General features: G+C 43.8%; 1 protein-coding gene across 7 annotated transcripts in view; it reads left to right on the top strand.

Annotated features, from left to right (window-relative positions):
* Positions 1 to 14,459, top strand: part of ABCC9 (ATP binding cassette subfamily C member 9) — a 220,390-nt gene that overhangs the window by 80,240 nt on the left and 125,691 nt on the right. For all 7 annotated transcript variants that reach the window (XM_073621428.1, XM_073621425.1, XM_073621426.1 and 4 more), the window contains exons 7-8: positions 9,748 to 9,936; positions 11,242 to 11,418. In XM_073621428.1, coding sequence (XP_073477529.1) covers positions 9,748 to 9,936; positions 11,242 to 11,418 — 366 coding nt within the window. The remainder of the gene's footprint in view (positions 1 to 9,747; positions 9,937 to 11,241; positions 11,419 to 14,459) is intronic.

The following is a 14,459-nucleotide window of genomic DNA, read 5'->3' as shown; positions in this document are numbered from 1 at the left end:
CAGATGTGATCAAATACCACCAAAAGAAAGCTCTATTTGTGGGAACAAAATAATAAAAAATTTGTTTGGGTAAAGTGTAGCATGACCGCGCAATTGTCATTCAAATTGCGACAGAGCTGAAAATTGGCCTGGGCGGGAAGGTGTCTAAGTGCCTGGTATTGAAGTGGTTAAGGAATTCCTTCCTGTTTTGTGTTTTGCTGGCAATTCAGCGACATTTCTGCATTTCTTAACAATCACTGCCAGAAACAAGCAGTGTTTCTAAGCAACAAAAATCTTCCCCGCACATATCATCTGCGGTGCGCTGGGAAATTTTTTGCATTCCAGCTCCCAAGGATGCCATGTTTTTGTTCACCATGCACGTGACAGTAAAATATTAAAGAGAAGACCAGAAAACAGCTTCTAAGGAATTGAAAACGTGTATTACGTCAGGCATAATATCAGCAGTGTGTCCAGTCTGCATTATATATCACACAATGTGTGTACTTCCCTGTGCCATGACATAATCCAGAACCAGTCTCTGTGTTCTCTGCATCCCCACACTGAACTCTAATGCCTCGTACACACGATCGGATTTTCAGACGGGAAATGTGTGATGACAGGCTGTTGGCGGAAAATCCGACCGTTTGTATGCTTCATCAGACACTTGTTGGCCAAATTTCCGTGGACAAATGTTGGATGGCAGGTTTATAAATTTTGCGCAGACAAAGGTCTGTTGTCGGATTTTCTGAGTGTGTGTGCACAAGTACGTCAGACAAAAGTCCAAGGTACAAACACGCATACTTGGAAGCAAGGACGAGCCAGAAGCAGTCATTCTTGTAAACTAGCATTTGTAATGGAGAGTTAACATTCGTGACGCAGCAAATTATGAAATCTCGAAATGCAGCGCACATTCTCTTCTTCTTTAATGGGATAATGATGAAGCTGCTTGGTGATACTGATGGAGTTATGGCAAACACATTTTCAAAGGCTTTTTTTCTAGTGATATTAAGAATAATTTTCTTATGCTTGTTATTTTTTTTTGGTGCTACAACACCGTTATCCCATAGTTTTTAAGATCAAAGATACAACTATGTTGGTGTCTGTGACAGGAGTGACTTTGGGTGGGGGGTTTGTGAAACTCAGCTTACCTTGGAAAGCTGGCTAAAGGGTCTTGGATAGTGCTGGTTTTGGACAAAGGAAGCATTTATGGCAGACATAGTCCTGTTGAGGACAAGGGTTCGTCGCAGTGTCCCTTGTCAATTTTAAATTGGATTTTTTAAAATGTAACTGCCTACTCCCAAACTGTCATTTGAAGTAAAATACATAGCCAAGAAGTATTCTACACGATTTTTTATTATGCATTAAAAAAAGAAAACAAATAAAATTAGACATGCTATCTGCCAATAGAACTTAACCAAAAAGTGCATTCTATGCATCCAAAAATATAGAAAATATACCAAATCAAATCATTATTCAACCAAAAAATAAAATAAAAGCCTCATGCATGTGTTCTGCTTCTTAATATAGGGGGTCAACAATGCCAAGAGTTAGTGAAAGCAGGGGTCCGTCATCCGGAGATTTTTCCGAAAATCATCCGGATTATTCTCCTGGAGCTCCCGCAGCAAAGGAATATGACATAATTGGTCACGATTAATAAAGCAACCAATTTTTGGTCCAAGAAATGCTCCTCCTCCTGTTCCTGGACTGGACTTGGGTCAAAGCAATAACTCCAAGGCCAATAATAAATAACACATTATCTCCTCTGATTCCGCAACATGTCTGGTTGACGAACGGCCATTCAGAAACAAACTGAAAAGCACAAAATGAAAAGCACAAAATGAAAAGCGTGAATCAACACTCGCCAAACTTCTACTAACATGAAATTAGCAGAAGGAGCCCAAAGGGTGGTTCTAAAGAGCTGAAAAACCACGTAATACGTCACTACGTTCGTGTTTGTTGGCCGACAATTGTGTGCTATTTGTATGCAAGACAAGTTTTGGGCCAATGCCCTTCAGACAAAAGTCTGCGGTTTTGTTGGCAGAAAATCCAATCGTGTGTACGAGGCTTAACAGTTCCCAAACGCAGACTGGTAAGGTCATTTAAGTGGACCTGTCTTCATATATAAGTGCAACATGCTAAATAATGAGGGTCCATTGACACCAAACAGGTCTGCTGCTGTGCAATTATGTATGCTAACGCGCATTGTGTTACCCATTATGTGCGTTGTGCTAGGGCAGGCCATTTATTTGAATAGGCTTCCCAACACATCATACGGGAGCAAATATCATGCATGCAGCATTTCTCACAGTGCATCACACATTAGTGTATTGCACTGCGCTTCAACACATGTCTGTCAGTAAGGTATGTTGGGGTGTCATTAAGAAGGAATGCCTTGGGGTCACACCAACACATTTAATATGATGCCACATGGTAACACACGTAAAGCTACCACAGCATTATAGTGTGAACCAGGGGCGTTGCTAGGTCTACAAAAGATCTGAGGCTAGAGCCGATAGCAGCAAAGTAAAGAAAGTCATAAGGTTGGGCATACACATGTATATAATATGCGTGTGTGTGTGTGTGTGTGTATATATAGACATAGATATATAGATAGATAGATAGATAGATAGATAGATAGATAGATAGATAGATAGATAGATAGATAGATAGATAGATAGATAGATAGATATACAGTCACAAAGTCACCCGTTACATTTTTGTAAATATTTTATTATTTTCATGTGACAACACTGAAGAAATGACACTTTGCTACATTGTGGCAACAAAAGTGAGTACACCCCTAAGTGAAACTGTCCAAATTGGGCCCAGTTAGCCATTTTCCCTCCCTGGTGTCATGTGACTCGTTAGTGTTACAAGGTCTCAGGTGTAAATGGGGAGCAGGTGTGTTAAATTTGGTGTTATCGTTCTCACTCTCTCATGCTGGTCACTGGAAGTTCAACATGGCACCTCATGGCAAAGAACTCTCTGAGGATCTGAAAAAAAAGAATTGTTGCTCTACATAAAGATGGCCTAGGCTATAAGAAGATTGCCAAGACCCTGAAACTGAGCTTCCAGCATGGTGGCCAAGACCATACAGTGGTTTAACAGGACAGGTTCCACTCAGAACAGGCCTGTTCACTCACTACTTTACATTGTAGCAAAGTGTAATTTCTTCAGTGTTGTCACATGAAAAGATATAATAAAATATTTACAAAAATGTGAGGGGTGTACTCACTTTTGTGAGATACTGTATATATATTACATTATATATTATCATTACATCAGGGTCCACCAGAGAGCCCCCCTTACATCAGGGTCCACAGAGCCCCCCTCTTTACATCAGGGTCCCCAGAGAGCCCCCACTACAACAAGGTCCCCAGAGAGCCCCTTCTTTACATCAGGGTCCCCATAGAACCTCCTCTTTCATCAGAGTCCCCAGAGAGCCTCCTCTTACACCAGGATCCCCAGAGAGCCCCCCTTACAGCGGGGTCCCCAGAGAGCCTCCCCCTTACATCAGGGTCCCCAGAGAGCATCTCCCTTACATCCCAGAGAGCCTCCCTTACATCAGAGTCCCCAGAGAGCCCCCCTTACATCAGGGTCCCCAGAGAGCCCCCTCTTACATCAGGGACCCCAGAGAGCCTACCCTTACATCAGGGTCCCCAGAGAGACTCCCCCTTACATTAGGGTCCTCATAGAGCCTCCTCTTACATCATGGTCCCCAGAGAGACCCCCTTACATCAGGGTCCCCAGAGAACCTCCCCTTTACATCAGGGTCCACAGAGAGCCTCGCCCTTACATCAGCGTTCCCAGAGGGCCTCCCCCTTACATCAGGGTCCCCAGAGAGCCCCCTTACATCAGGGTCCCCAGAGAGCCTCCCCCTTACAGCAGGGTCCCCAGAGAGCCTCCCCTTACATCAGGGTCCCCAGAGAGCCCCCCCTTACATCAGGGTCCCCAGAGAGCCTCCCCCTTACATCAGGGTCCCCAGAGAGCCTCCCCCTTACACCAGGGTCCCCAGAGAGCCTCCCCCTTACATCAGGGTCCCCAGAGAGCCTCCCCCTTACGTCAGGTTCCCCAGAGAACCTCCTCTTACATCAGGGTCCACAGAGAGCCTCCTCCTTACATCAGGGTCCCCAGAGAGACCCCCTTACATCAGGGTCCCCAGAGAGCCTCCCCCTTACATCAGGGTCCCCAGAGAGAGGGTGAGCAGTGAGAGATGATGTAATCTCTCTGCTCTCTCACCCGCCTGCTCTCCCATGCTGTCTGCCGGCTGGCTCTCCGGCTCTGTCATGCGGCCGCCCGCTGTCCAGCACTCCTGTTCTGCCCGCCAGCTGGCTCTTCGGCACTGTCATGCTGCCCGCCCACTCTCCAGCTCTATCATGCAGTCCGCCGCACTCGCGGCCAGGCTGCAGAGGGGCCGCAGCCCGGTCATTGGGGACCCCCTCATGTAAGGGCTATGGGCCCCAGATTCAGGGCTTTAGCCCCAGAAGCCACCCCCTAGCAACGCCACTGGTGTGAACGATTCTTCAGTGTAACACTTTTGGGCATTTATTACCTCTCACAGAGATCTTAGTACTTGCCCTGACAATGCCTTCATCTGCTTATGTTGCAGTTTAATCACTGAGGGGGAGGAAACAAACAAAATGCTTTCTCCTGCCTGCAGCAGACTGATGACATCAACCAGTCCAAAAGTGCTTCAAGTGATCCCTTGTTCTTGCTCCACCATTTATAATAATGAATGGACGCTTACCAGATGAGCAGGCCCCAAATGAGGTCTAGCCACGTATTAGTGGGCAACACCCCCCACTGTGGGTATGTAGGTAACATCCCCCCTCACAGGACCCATATGTTAGATGTGTCATCCAAAAGATCACCCGATAATGCGCTGGCTAGTTATCGTCATTCATTAACCAGGCATGTGTATCAAAAAGGAACACAATCGCTCATTGCGCAATTTCCCAGCATAAGAAATGTATTAAAAGAACAGTATTCTACTCACAAGTAAAATGATCACATCAGGCATTCAGAAATTAATGTCCTGCGCCCCAGCGTATGTTTTGTCTCAACAGACTTCATCACAGGGGCATTTGCAAAATCGCTGGATCAAGATGGGCTATTAGGGGGGCTGCTGCACACTTAATGCATTAAAGCTGTTGTATGCCCGCAAAAAAAAAACCCTGTAAGAAAAAGGCATAATGAGCTAGTATGCATCGCATGCTAGCTCATTATGAAATACTTACCTTAGAACTAAGCGCCAGCATCACCTCCCCGGTCACTGCTGAGGGAGCTGACATATTTCCTCTGCGTTTCTTCCAGGTCCGCAGCTCCAGCGATGTGAGTGGCTGAAGCCGCGAGTCCTCTTTCCGCCAAGGAGCACTGATTTTCCGACAGCATCTGCCGGACCTTCAGAGCGCATGCTCCGCTGACGTCAGCGGCTGTATGCACGGTGAATATTTCCTAAACCGTACAGGTTTAGGAGATATTCATTTTACCTACAGGTAAGCCTTATAGGCTTACCTGTAAGTAAAAATGTGAAAGCGGGGTATACAACCACTTTGAGATAATAATCCCTTCTGCCTTTAGAACTACTTTAAGGCAGCACTCCCACCTAAAAGCAATGCTTCTCCATAGACATGATTAACTCATTGTAATCCGTTGTACAGTTCTTTAACTCATTACACTCTGTAACCTATGGACAACAGTTCCTCGAAACACTGCATTACTCTTCTCCAGGCTGGATCCCTAGGATGCCCCGTGCCGTGAATCAGACCCAGTATTGGAGTTCCAGTTGGTAGGGAAGGAGGTTAAGCACACTAGGCCCTTCACAACCTAGGCCTTCTGTCACCTATGCCAAGTCACATCACTTCCCAACTGGCTGGCTGCTTATGCACCTGACACTAGTACTGTAGTCATTGGCAACAGCAGTTATAGCCTCCTCTGAATGGCTTTACTGCACATTAGACATATGTACTGCATCTTCTCTAGCTCAGTTTGTCCCCAAGTAAACCCTGTTCTGAGATACAGCATGCATGCACCTCTTTAAGTTTGTCCTGAAGTGACTTCAAACCAGGCAAAGATATATATAATAAAGTTCTATACTGAAGTTATTCAAGTATAACAAATAAACAGTTCAGCACAAATGTTTCCAAAGAACATTCTTATACAAGTTCTTCTAGCGCCTCTCAGTCATGCTCCTGTTGCCCCTGCATGCTTGTTCCTTGGATGGGGCAACGGGTAACAGAGCCTCATGCTAACTTATTAACATTGGCGCCCCTGAGAAGTGGTCCCATCCCTTTTTTGCTGTTTGCTCCAGCAGAAGGCAGTACTTCCCCAAAAATTCTGGGAAAACCTGGTCACCAGAGTTATTCCTTACTTCTCAGGGCAATGCGATAACACAGTAAAATACACTTAAATAATACTACACAAGTTTAACCCACATGTATTATCTTTAAAATGTTTCAGAGGTTTAACAAACCATAAAACACTTTACATCCACCTGCTTACAGACCTAGAGCAAATTGATCAATGTAATAAAAATTTGTTTGCTCAATCATTTTCCCTCGGGTATAGAGACCCAATAATCCCAGGGGTATTCCCCTTGGCTGGCCAACATAGTAGAGAAAGATGGAGCAGAAATTTCACATGAAGGGGTTAAGCTCATTATCGGAAATGCGGGCCCCTGAACATTCATTTCTCCGGTGCAGAGATTTGGCATGTGCTTTGTTTTTCCATTGTGAGGTGAGCCACTTGTCTGGTTGTGCTTTAAACAAGTTTCTGGGTGTGAGCCAATCAGATTGCTCCATAGCTCAGATCTGTCAGACCGCCATTCCAGTGACGTGACATATACGAGAACATCGCGAACACAGAACTCAACACAAAATTTGACAACACTGCCGACAGCTGGGAATTTGTAGGACGTCACTTTATATAAGAAAGACTTTGCTCTGATCGATCCAGGGCCCTCATCCTTAAACTGACCCTTCAGATTAACAAAGATCCGAATTTTAACAGTCATCTTAGTCCCCAAATTTAATAGGATACTGGGGAAAATTAAAATGTATGATGTAGTCTTTTAGTAGCGTTTCTGCACATAGATTTTATTTTCCACTTCCTGTGATTTTCGTTCTGCATTGCAATCAAACAGCAAAATTGCCACCCTTTGGAGAGGGTAGTCTTAGATGGACATGCAGTTTTATTAAAATAAGAGGCAGACTCTGGCTAACCCTTTTTGAAGTTCACAGTTGCCCATAAAACTGTGCAGTCAAGGGGCTCTTAATTGGTATTAAAAAAACTGCAGATTTGTAAATGCTTTATGAATGTTATTGCCATACCTGTATGCCATTTTGTCCCCGCTGGACGCCTAGTCAAAAAACTCCCAGTTAGTAATTTATTGGTTTCCGCTAATGTAATGCTGGGAGTTAGTGCCCAACGATTTTCATGTCCTAGCAACAAGGCCGGGTGTGGGGTTTGCTAACTGAGTTTTTCAGCTAGGCTTCCAGGGAGGATAAAATGGCCTACAGATATGATGATAAACTTACTGTACATTTGTCAAAGCTGCATAGTTTTTTTAATATCTACTGGGGCCCCCTCGATTGCATATACTGCTTTCTGGAAACGGTAAACCTAGCCTTTATGCAGTTTTTTTTCTGAACAAACCATATGTACAAAAGCTGGCTGTGTTATATGGATTGTTTCAACCCCTGTAATTGTCACATTTCCTGGAGATCTTGGTCTCTTAAAGGAAATTAAAAAAATTACAGATCTCCCGAAACTTGAAACTCCTCCTTGCTTCAAAGGGTGCCAAGCTACAGGAGATGTGGTGAATATTTGAGGTCCTGCCCTAAGGTTAAGAGCAGTGGTGGCTATTGGGTTTTTTCTTTTTGGGGGGGCAAACAAACAACACCCCCCCCGGCGGCGTGGCATGACACTGAAGCAGCAACCATGCCCCGGACGCATGGATAGTGGAGGCGGCGACCGTATGCCCTCTATGGACGGGCCGCCACTCTATACCATGATTATCTCAATCCTGTTGATCAACCTTTGAAATGACCCTTGGGAAGCTCTGCTTCATAAACCTATTGATAATATTCGTAGTCACAGATGAATGGTCACATCCCATATGTTTATAGCTGTCATGCAAACCATCGCCCAGGCATGGAAATCCCCATCTCTTAAGTTTTCCAGAAGCCAAGAGTCACATACAGGGCATGTTCATTAACGAGAAATTAACTGCTATATTAAATTACACTCCCAACAAATTCCTCTTGATCTGGCAGCCATGACCCAATATTTATCCTAGTTCACAATGGACATTATACCTCCTTCAACTTTGAGGCTCTCTAGCACACCCTTACCAAAATCCTATATTCTTTTCCAGCAACAGACCCTCTCTAGCTAATCTTGACAGGCTCTGGGAACTTTTTCTCTCTTTCATTGTTTCTTTCTTTCTCATACATAATCCCCTTTATCTGGCCCACTTTCTGTTTTTTAAACCTATAGTGGTAGAGCCCCTTATTATGCTTTCAATCCGTATTACCTCTTAGCAAGTATTTTGAGGCCTTACGAAAATCCTATATTCTTTTCCAGCAACAGACCCTCTCTAGCTAACCTTGGCAGCCTCTGGGAACTTTCTTTATTTCTGTCCTTCTTTCTCTCTCTCTTTCTCTCTCTCTTTCTTTCTTTCCTTACATTTTTTCCTTCTCCCCCTTTTCACTTTACTTTCCCACCCTGATACATAATCCCCGTTTCTGGCCCATCCCCATTTTCCCTATCATTCTTTTAACCCCCCCCATTTTGTTTAACCTTTCTCTATATCCTATCTTTCTTTCTTTCTTTCTTTCTTTCTTTCTTTCTTTCTTTCTTTCTTTCTTTCTTTCTTTCTTTCTTTCTTTCTTTCGTCGTCACACCCTCAAAGTTTCTGTTTTTTAAAGCTATAGTGGTAGAGCCCCTTATTATGCTTTCAATCCATATTGCCTCTAAGCAAGTATTTTGATTTTGGGGCCTTAAGCTTAGCCAATTATCCTCACCCTTTTAAAAGCATTGTCACTTTATCCTTACCCTTTTTTGGTGCAATCATTCGTTGTGCATTCCTGTTTATGGTACTTGATCTCTTTCTGTCTACGTGCATCCTGATCTAATGTACTATGATTGGAGCTTTCAGGCTTGTACTGTATTTCTGTGTTTTCAATAAAATCTTTTGTAAGTAAAAAAGAAAATAACAGATCTACTGGCAAAATTAACAGGTGGTAAAATGTTACGGGGATTTTGAAAAACAAAAATTGCTGTGTTAATGCTAGTAACCGAATGCATCAAGTATGTCATTTTTTTTATTTTGCTGTAGAGTTCTACTTTAGACTTTAAAGAGACTCCATCACCTTGCCCATTTAGGGTACAGTGAGAGGGCCTTTGTAAACTCCCCCCCCCCCCCCCCAAATAAATGGGTTATTTCTGAATGGGCAAACTGCCCTGTACAAGACAATTTTTGAAAGATCTATATTTGCCGCTCTTTGCTTACTTTGGCTAAGAAAGAATAGCACAGTCACCATTCCTGGACCAATGCTGCAGTATTTGTGGTAGGATGAACTCAATGTACATTGGCCTTTATTCAATCCTATTAACTATGTGACTTTGTAATACAGCCCGGGCCAGCACTGTTATAGCAAACATTGCACCTCTGCATTCCTCTATTAGTGCAGTAAAGAGATTTGTGAGTGCTCAAATAATAAAAATTTACCAAACCAATAAATGGTTTACTTTATTTTTTCTCCTTAGAAAAAGGCCATTGACCAACCTCACAAGACCCCCTCCATCTGGGTGGCCATATACAAGGCGTTTGGCCGCCCCATACTATTGAGCAGCACCTTCCGCTACTTGGCTGATCTGCTGGGCTTCGCTGGACCCCTCTGCATTTCTGGGATTGTTCAAAATCTGGGAAACTACAATCAGACCAAACAAGAGCAGGTGTGTATGTACATGACTTCCATACAATGTGGGATGTGGTGTAAGGGACGTTCAGGGAAAATGTGTTCAAGTTATGTTTGGGGTGTGTGTGAAGTCCCCAGCCATCTCCAAGCTGCAATTAGTGTGTATAGTACAAGCACAGGGTGAACGCTATATGAAAACTCAAGTTTTTTTTCTTTTGGTCACTTGTGTTCTCAACCTTTTTCTTTGCATGAATCTCTAGCAAAAACTTTTTTTTAAACTCTGGATTGCGCAGGAAAAGTGTTGCAACCCCTTTCAGATTTTTGCTGCTTATGAGGATTGCAGAAAGGAGATTGCATGTATTGAGGTCCAGATGTAATTTATTGATCATAGTATCTGTGATAACACCAACATGCTTCAGTGGTCTGAGGGGCCTTCATCAGGGCCTAAAGCTGTCAGGCAACAAAAGGTGATTCGGACAACAGGGCATAAATATCTTGAACATATAATTGATTAAGTAGTCTGTTCCAATTGTCATTTGTTTCTTACATTTTGCCGTTCCTGGTTTCTTCCTCTTCCCTATTAACATGCTAAAGAAATTTAAAAAATAATAATTCAGTTTTCATTACACCACCTTATTTTAGACCCAGTGATGTCATCAATAGGTCTCTGTGCTTCTCTATACATTGCAGGCAGATTGTTGCTGGTAGGAGGGCCTGGCAGGGTGCTGTGCATAGCTTTCTGAAAACATCAGAGCACCCTGCCTCAGTACTCCTCTCTAGAGCCCACAGCCCCAAAATGCCTTGGTGAGTGGATGTCAGTTTCAAGGAGTGGGCATTCCTAGGCAGGCTGTATTTGCATGCAGACCACCCTAGGTAATGCCTGTATGTGGTGGGCTCTGTCTGACTTGCTGCAGCTTCAAATGCACATTGTGAGAAGCTCACAGTGTGCAGTGAAATCATGGTAAGCAATTTCAGTACAGGAGAGGAGCTTGTACAACTGTACAAGCCTGAAGTTCAGATTTAAGTTCTCCTGTTGTCCATTCCTCCCTTTTGTCCCAAATCTTTAAAACAATTCTGCTGCCTCCAAAAAAAATGTAAATAAGTTTTATGAAAAAAGCTGTCCGTACCTATCTGTACCTTGGATATTCACTCTCTTGCTTCTTCCTGACATTTTCAAATTGCACTCCAGATTGCCCATCAGCAGTAAACCATTAACACCCCCTGCTTGGACCAGCTATCTTCACTTTCTCGCCATCTCACAGATCTGCTTTCTCTACTTTATATGTGGCCTCATCTAGTCATTGTTATCCTGCTAATGATTTCTTTTTCATGCCTTTTCCAGGATATACCAAAAAATGCCTTCGTCAGTGTCTACTTCATGTCTTCCAAGGAATTTTTGGAGCAGTACTATGTATTGGCTGTTCTTTTATTTCTGGCCCTAATCCTCCAAAGGACATTCCTGCAGGCTTCCTACTATGTCGCCATAGAGACGGGGATCAACCTGCGTGGAGCATTACTGGTGAGCACAACGTCTACTGTCCCTGACAAAAAGCCCTTGCACATAGAGAAGGAAATACAACACTCCCCTGAAGAGTCCAGTGTTTCCAGTAGAGTTCAATCATAGTTGTACTGTGTTGAGATTTGTTAGGTGGAAGTCCTTTCCGCAGAATTTTCATCCAACCATGCTCATTCTTAACACAATTCATCTGAAAACACATGGTAGCACTTAGCAATGCTACAATTACTAAAGCCCAACTGTAACCAAAACTTTTTTTTTATTGCAGTCTGCGTCTCACTGTCCCAACAGGAAGTGTGGGTAAATCTCCCACAGACTGCATTCAAAATTTTACAAGGGACCTATAAGTTCTCCAATCTGTCCAAACTAAAAAAAAAGTTTTCCCTGAGTTGGACTTTGTATTCTCATGTATCTGGTATAATCTAAGCCTTTATGGTTTGGGGATCCGCAACAGTACTGTGGAATGTGTCCTAGCATCTAGAAAGTGTAGGCAGGATAAAGAGAACCCATACAGTGGAAACTGTGCTGTGTCCAAAAAAGGCAGGCAGGGGTCTAGTCACCGGTATTGCCTGTGGTTTCTCTGCAGTTGATCTGTTCCTCGTTGTATGTTTATTATGCCTTGCTCTGCACTGTGTATCTGCATAGAAGCAGCCTTTTTGGTAGAGAAGCAAGGTTTTGCTCCTTAATGTGAGAGCGGCTCCCAGGTGACTGGTGATTTGATGACTGGTGGGGTACATATAGAGGTAGAGGAAGCACAGATCCATAGAATGGATGAAACAGAAAAACAGGGAGATCATTGCCCTGCAGGTCCCCAGGTTAGGGTTGCCACCTTTTCATCAAGTCAAAGCCAAACACTTTAGCGGCGCACAGCAATTCTTTTTTTATAGTATAAACTATACATAGATTTTTTCTATTAAATAACATTTCTAATCATATGAAGTTAATAAGAAGAGTCCCCCTTTACATCAGAGTCCACAGAGTTCCCCTTTTACATCTGAACTCAGAGTTCCATTTCACTGTAAGGGAGGACTCTGCAGACTCTGATGTAAGGGAAAACTCTGGGGCTTCTAACATAAGGGATGCTCTGGGAACCCTGATTTAAGGGGGAACAATGAGAACTCTGATGTACAGAGAGGACTCTGATGTAAGGGGGAACACTGTGGCTTCTGGTGTAAAGGGGAGCTCTGATGTAAGGGGTGCTCTGAGAACCCTGATTTAACTTAGTGTATTCATTCAGAGGCAGGAGAGAGAAGGGGGGAGACAGTCACAGACAGGGATGGATGGTGAGCTCACTCACCCCTTGGCAGTCAGCACCTCTCATCCAGCTGTATCTGTGGCTGCTGGACTTCAAATTTCCGGCCCCCACTTTCCTTTTCTGAGGCACATCCCTGGGGATTGGAGTGTGGGCAGACACAGAGGCGGAGGGGCGGGAGGAAGAGGTACAGCTTAAGTCCTCTCTCCTCTCCCGTCTGTGCATGTGTTTTGGGGGGGGATTGTTATTGCTGGCTTTGGGCAGCATGAAAGAGAGTGTAACGGACACTCTCAGCTTATACAACTGCAGCCAGCAACCCTGCTTGGAAGCCATAGTCCTGTTTGAATAATGTGTCCATGTTTCAGGCAGTCTGAAACCTGGATGCATGATTCCAAACCCAAACTGTCCGGGTGAATCCTGGACAGGTTGCAACCCTACCCCAGGTACAGCTTCCTTTCCAGCCAGGAGAACAGTGAACCTGTCAGCAAATCTCATTCCAAATCTGGTGAGACTAGCAGTCAGAGGCAGCTGTGTCTTAGATGATCCCATACTGCACATGTACAGCTATGAGGCTACAGAATAGGAGTTCCTAGGCAGGGGAAATGCAGTGCCTTTTGAAAAGAATTTAAAACAAAAGGTCATTTTTTCAGATTACTGTTAAGGAATAATTCACAATTCTAAATGTTTCCTCTAAGTAAGCAAATATTAATCTTTTGAGGTCAGGTCCACTGTGAGAAACCTGCCATCGTCCTTGCCAAGCACATTGTGAAATCTAGAAAAAACACAAAAATGAAAACATGTAGCAGAGTCTGATGAACAGAACTGAGCAGCCTTGTAGCATTTATCTCCTAATAGATACATTAGCCAAAGCTGAACTCCCATCTGCTGCCTTAATGTAGCCAATACGTAAGGAGTACTGGGAACACACATATCTATCATCTTCCAGTTTAGGCCTAATTCTGACTTCAATTGTTCCCTCTTTGATAAGCCATCACACAGCTGTCTTTCCCCTTTTTTTTATTGGCTTGACAACTATTTTTTTACACATAAGAGGATAAAACACATTAGGAGAGACTGCAGGAACTTAAAGCAGAACTCTAGCCTTCCCTTCAATGTCGTACAGGCTCCTCTTCTGTACTGAAATTGCTTCCTCTGATATCACTGCAGAGTCTAAGCTTCTCGTAATGTGCATTAGAAGCTACAGCAAGTCAGATAGAGCTCAACTCATTTCCTGACTGGAGGACATCCAGCATCATCTAGCACAGTGGTTTTCAACTTATGGGCTAAAGGGGGCCTCAAATGTGGCCCCTGACATCATCAAAGGGCTGCACATAATGTTCAGTGTATGTAATGCTTGAGAGGACTGTCAGAAACTGCAGACCTAATATAGGAAATGATGGCCAGAGACTTTGGATGTGCAACATTTTTGGCTGGAGATATGCTGCAGAAGACAATAGGAAACTGGGAACATGTTACATGAGGCTAGTAGAGATCAATGCTTTTACCCTAATTAATGTTCCCACTAAAGACCACTGAGGGCCACAGATCATATACCTAAGGGCCGCATGCAACCCTCGAGTCGCAGGTTGGGTGGCAGGGATCTTGCTCTTTCATTCATTGGGTTTCAGTTTTTTTAATCATGAACGGTTAGCATCACATGTGGGCATTACCTATTTGTGCAATGCCTCCCAAAGAGCAATTTCACTGCTTGCTTGCATCAGGCCTTGGTGTTCTTTGGAGGAGTACTCAGTCTGGTAGCTGTGATGTTTTCAGGAAGCTACCCTGTTGGCCC

This window comes from Aquarana catesbeiana, linkage group LG03, assembly GCF_042186555.1.
Source record: "Aquarana catesbeiana isolate 2022-GZ linkage group LG03, ASM4218655v1, whole genome shotgun sequence".
In the NCBI taxonomy this organism is placed as follows: Eukaryota; Metazoa; Chordata; class Amphibia; order Anura; family Ranidae; genus Aquarana; species Aquarana catesbeiana.
This window is presented reverse-complemented; position numbering and strand designations above follow the sequence as displayed.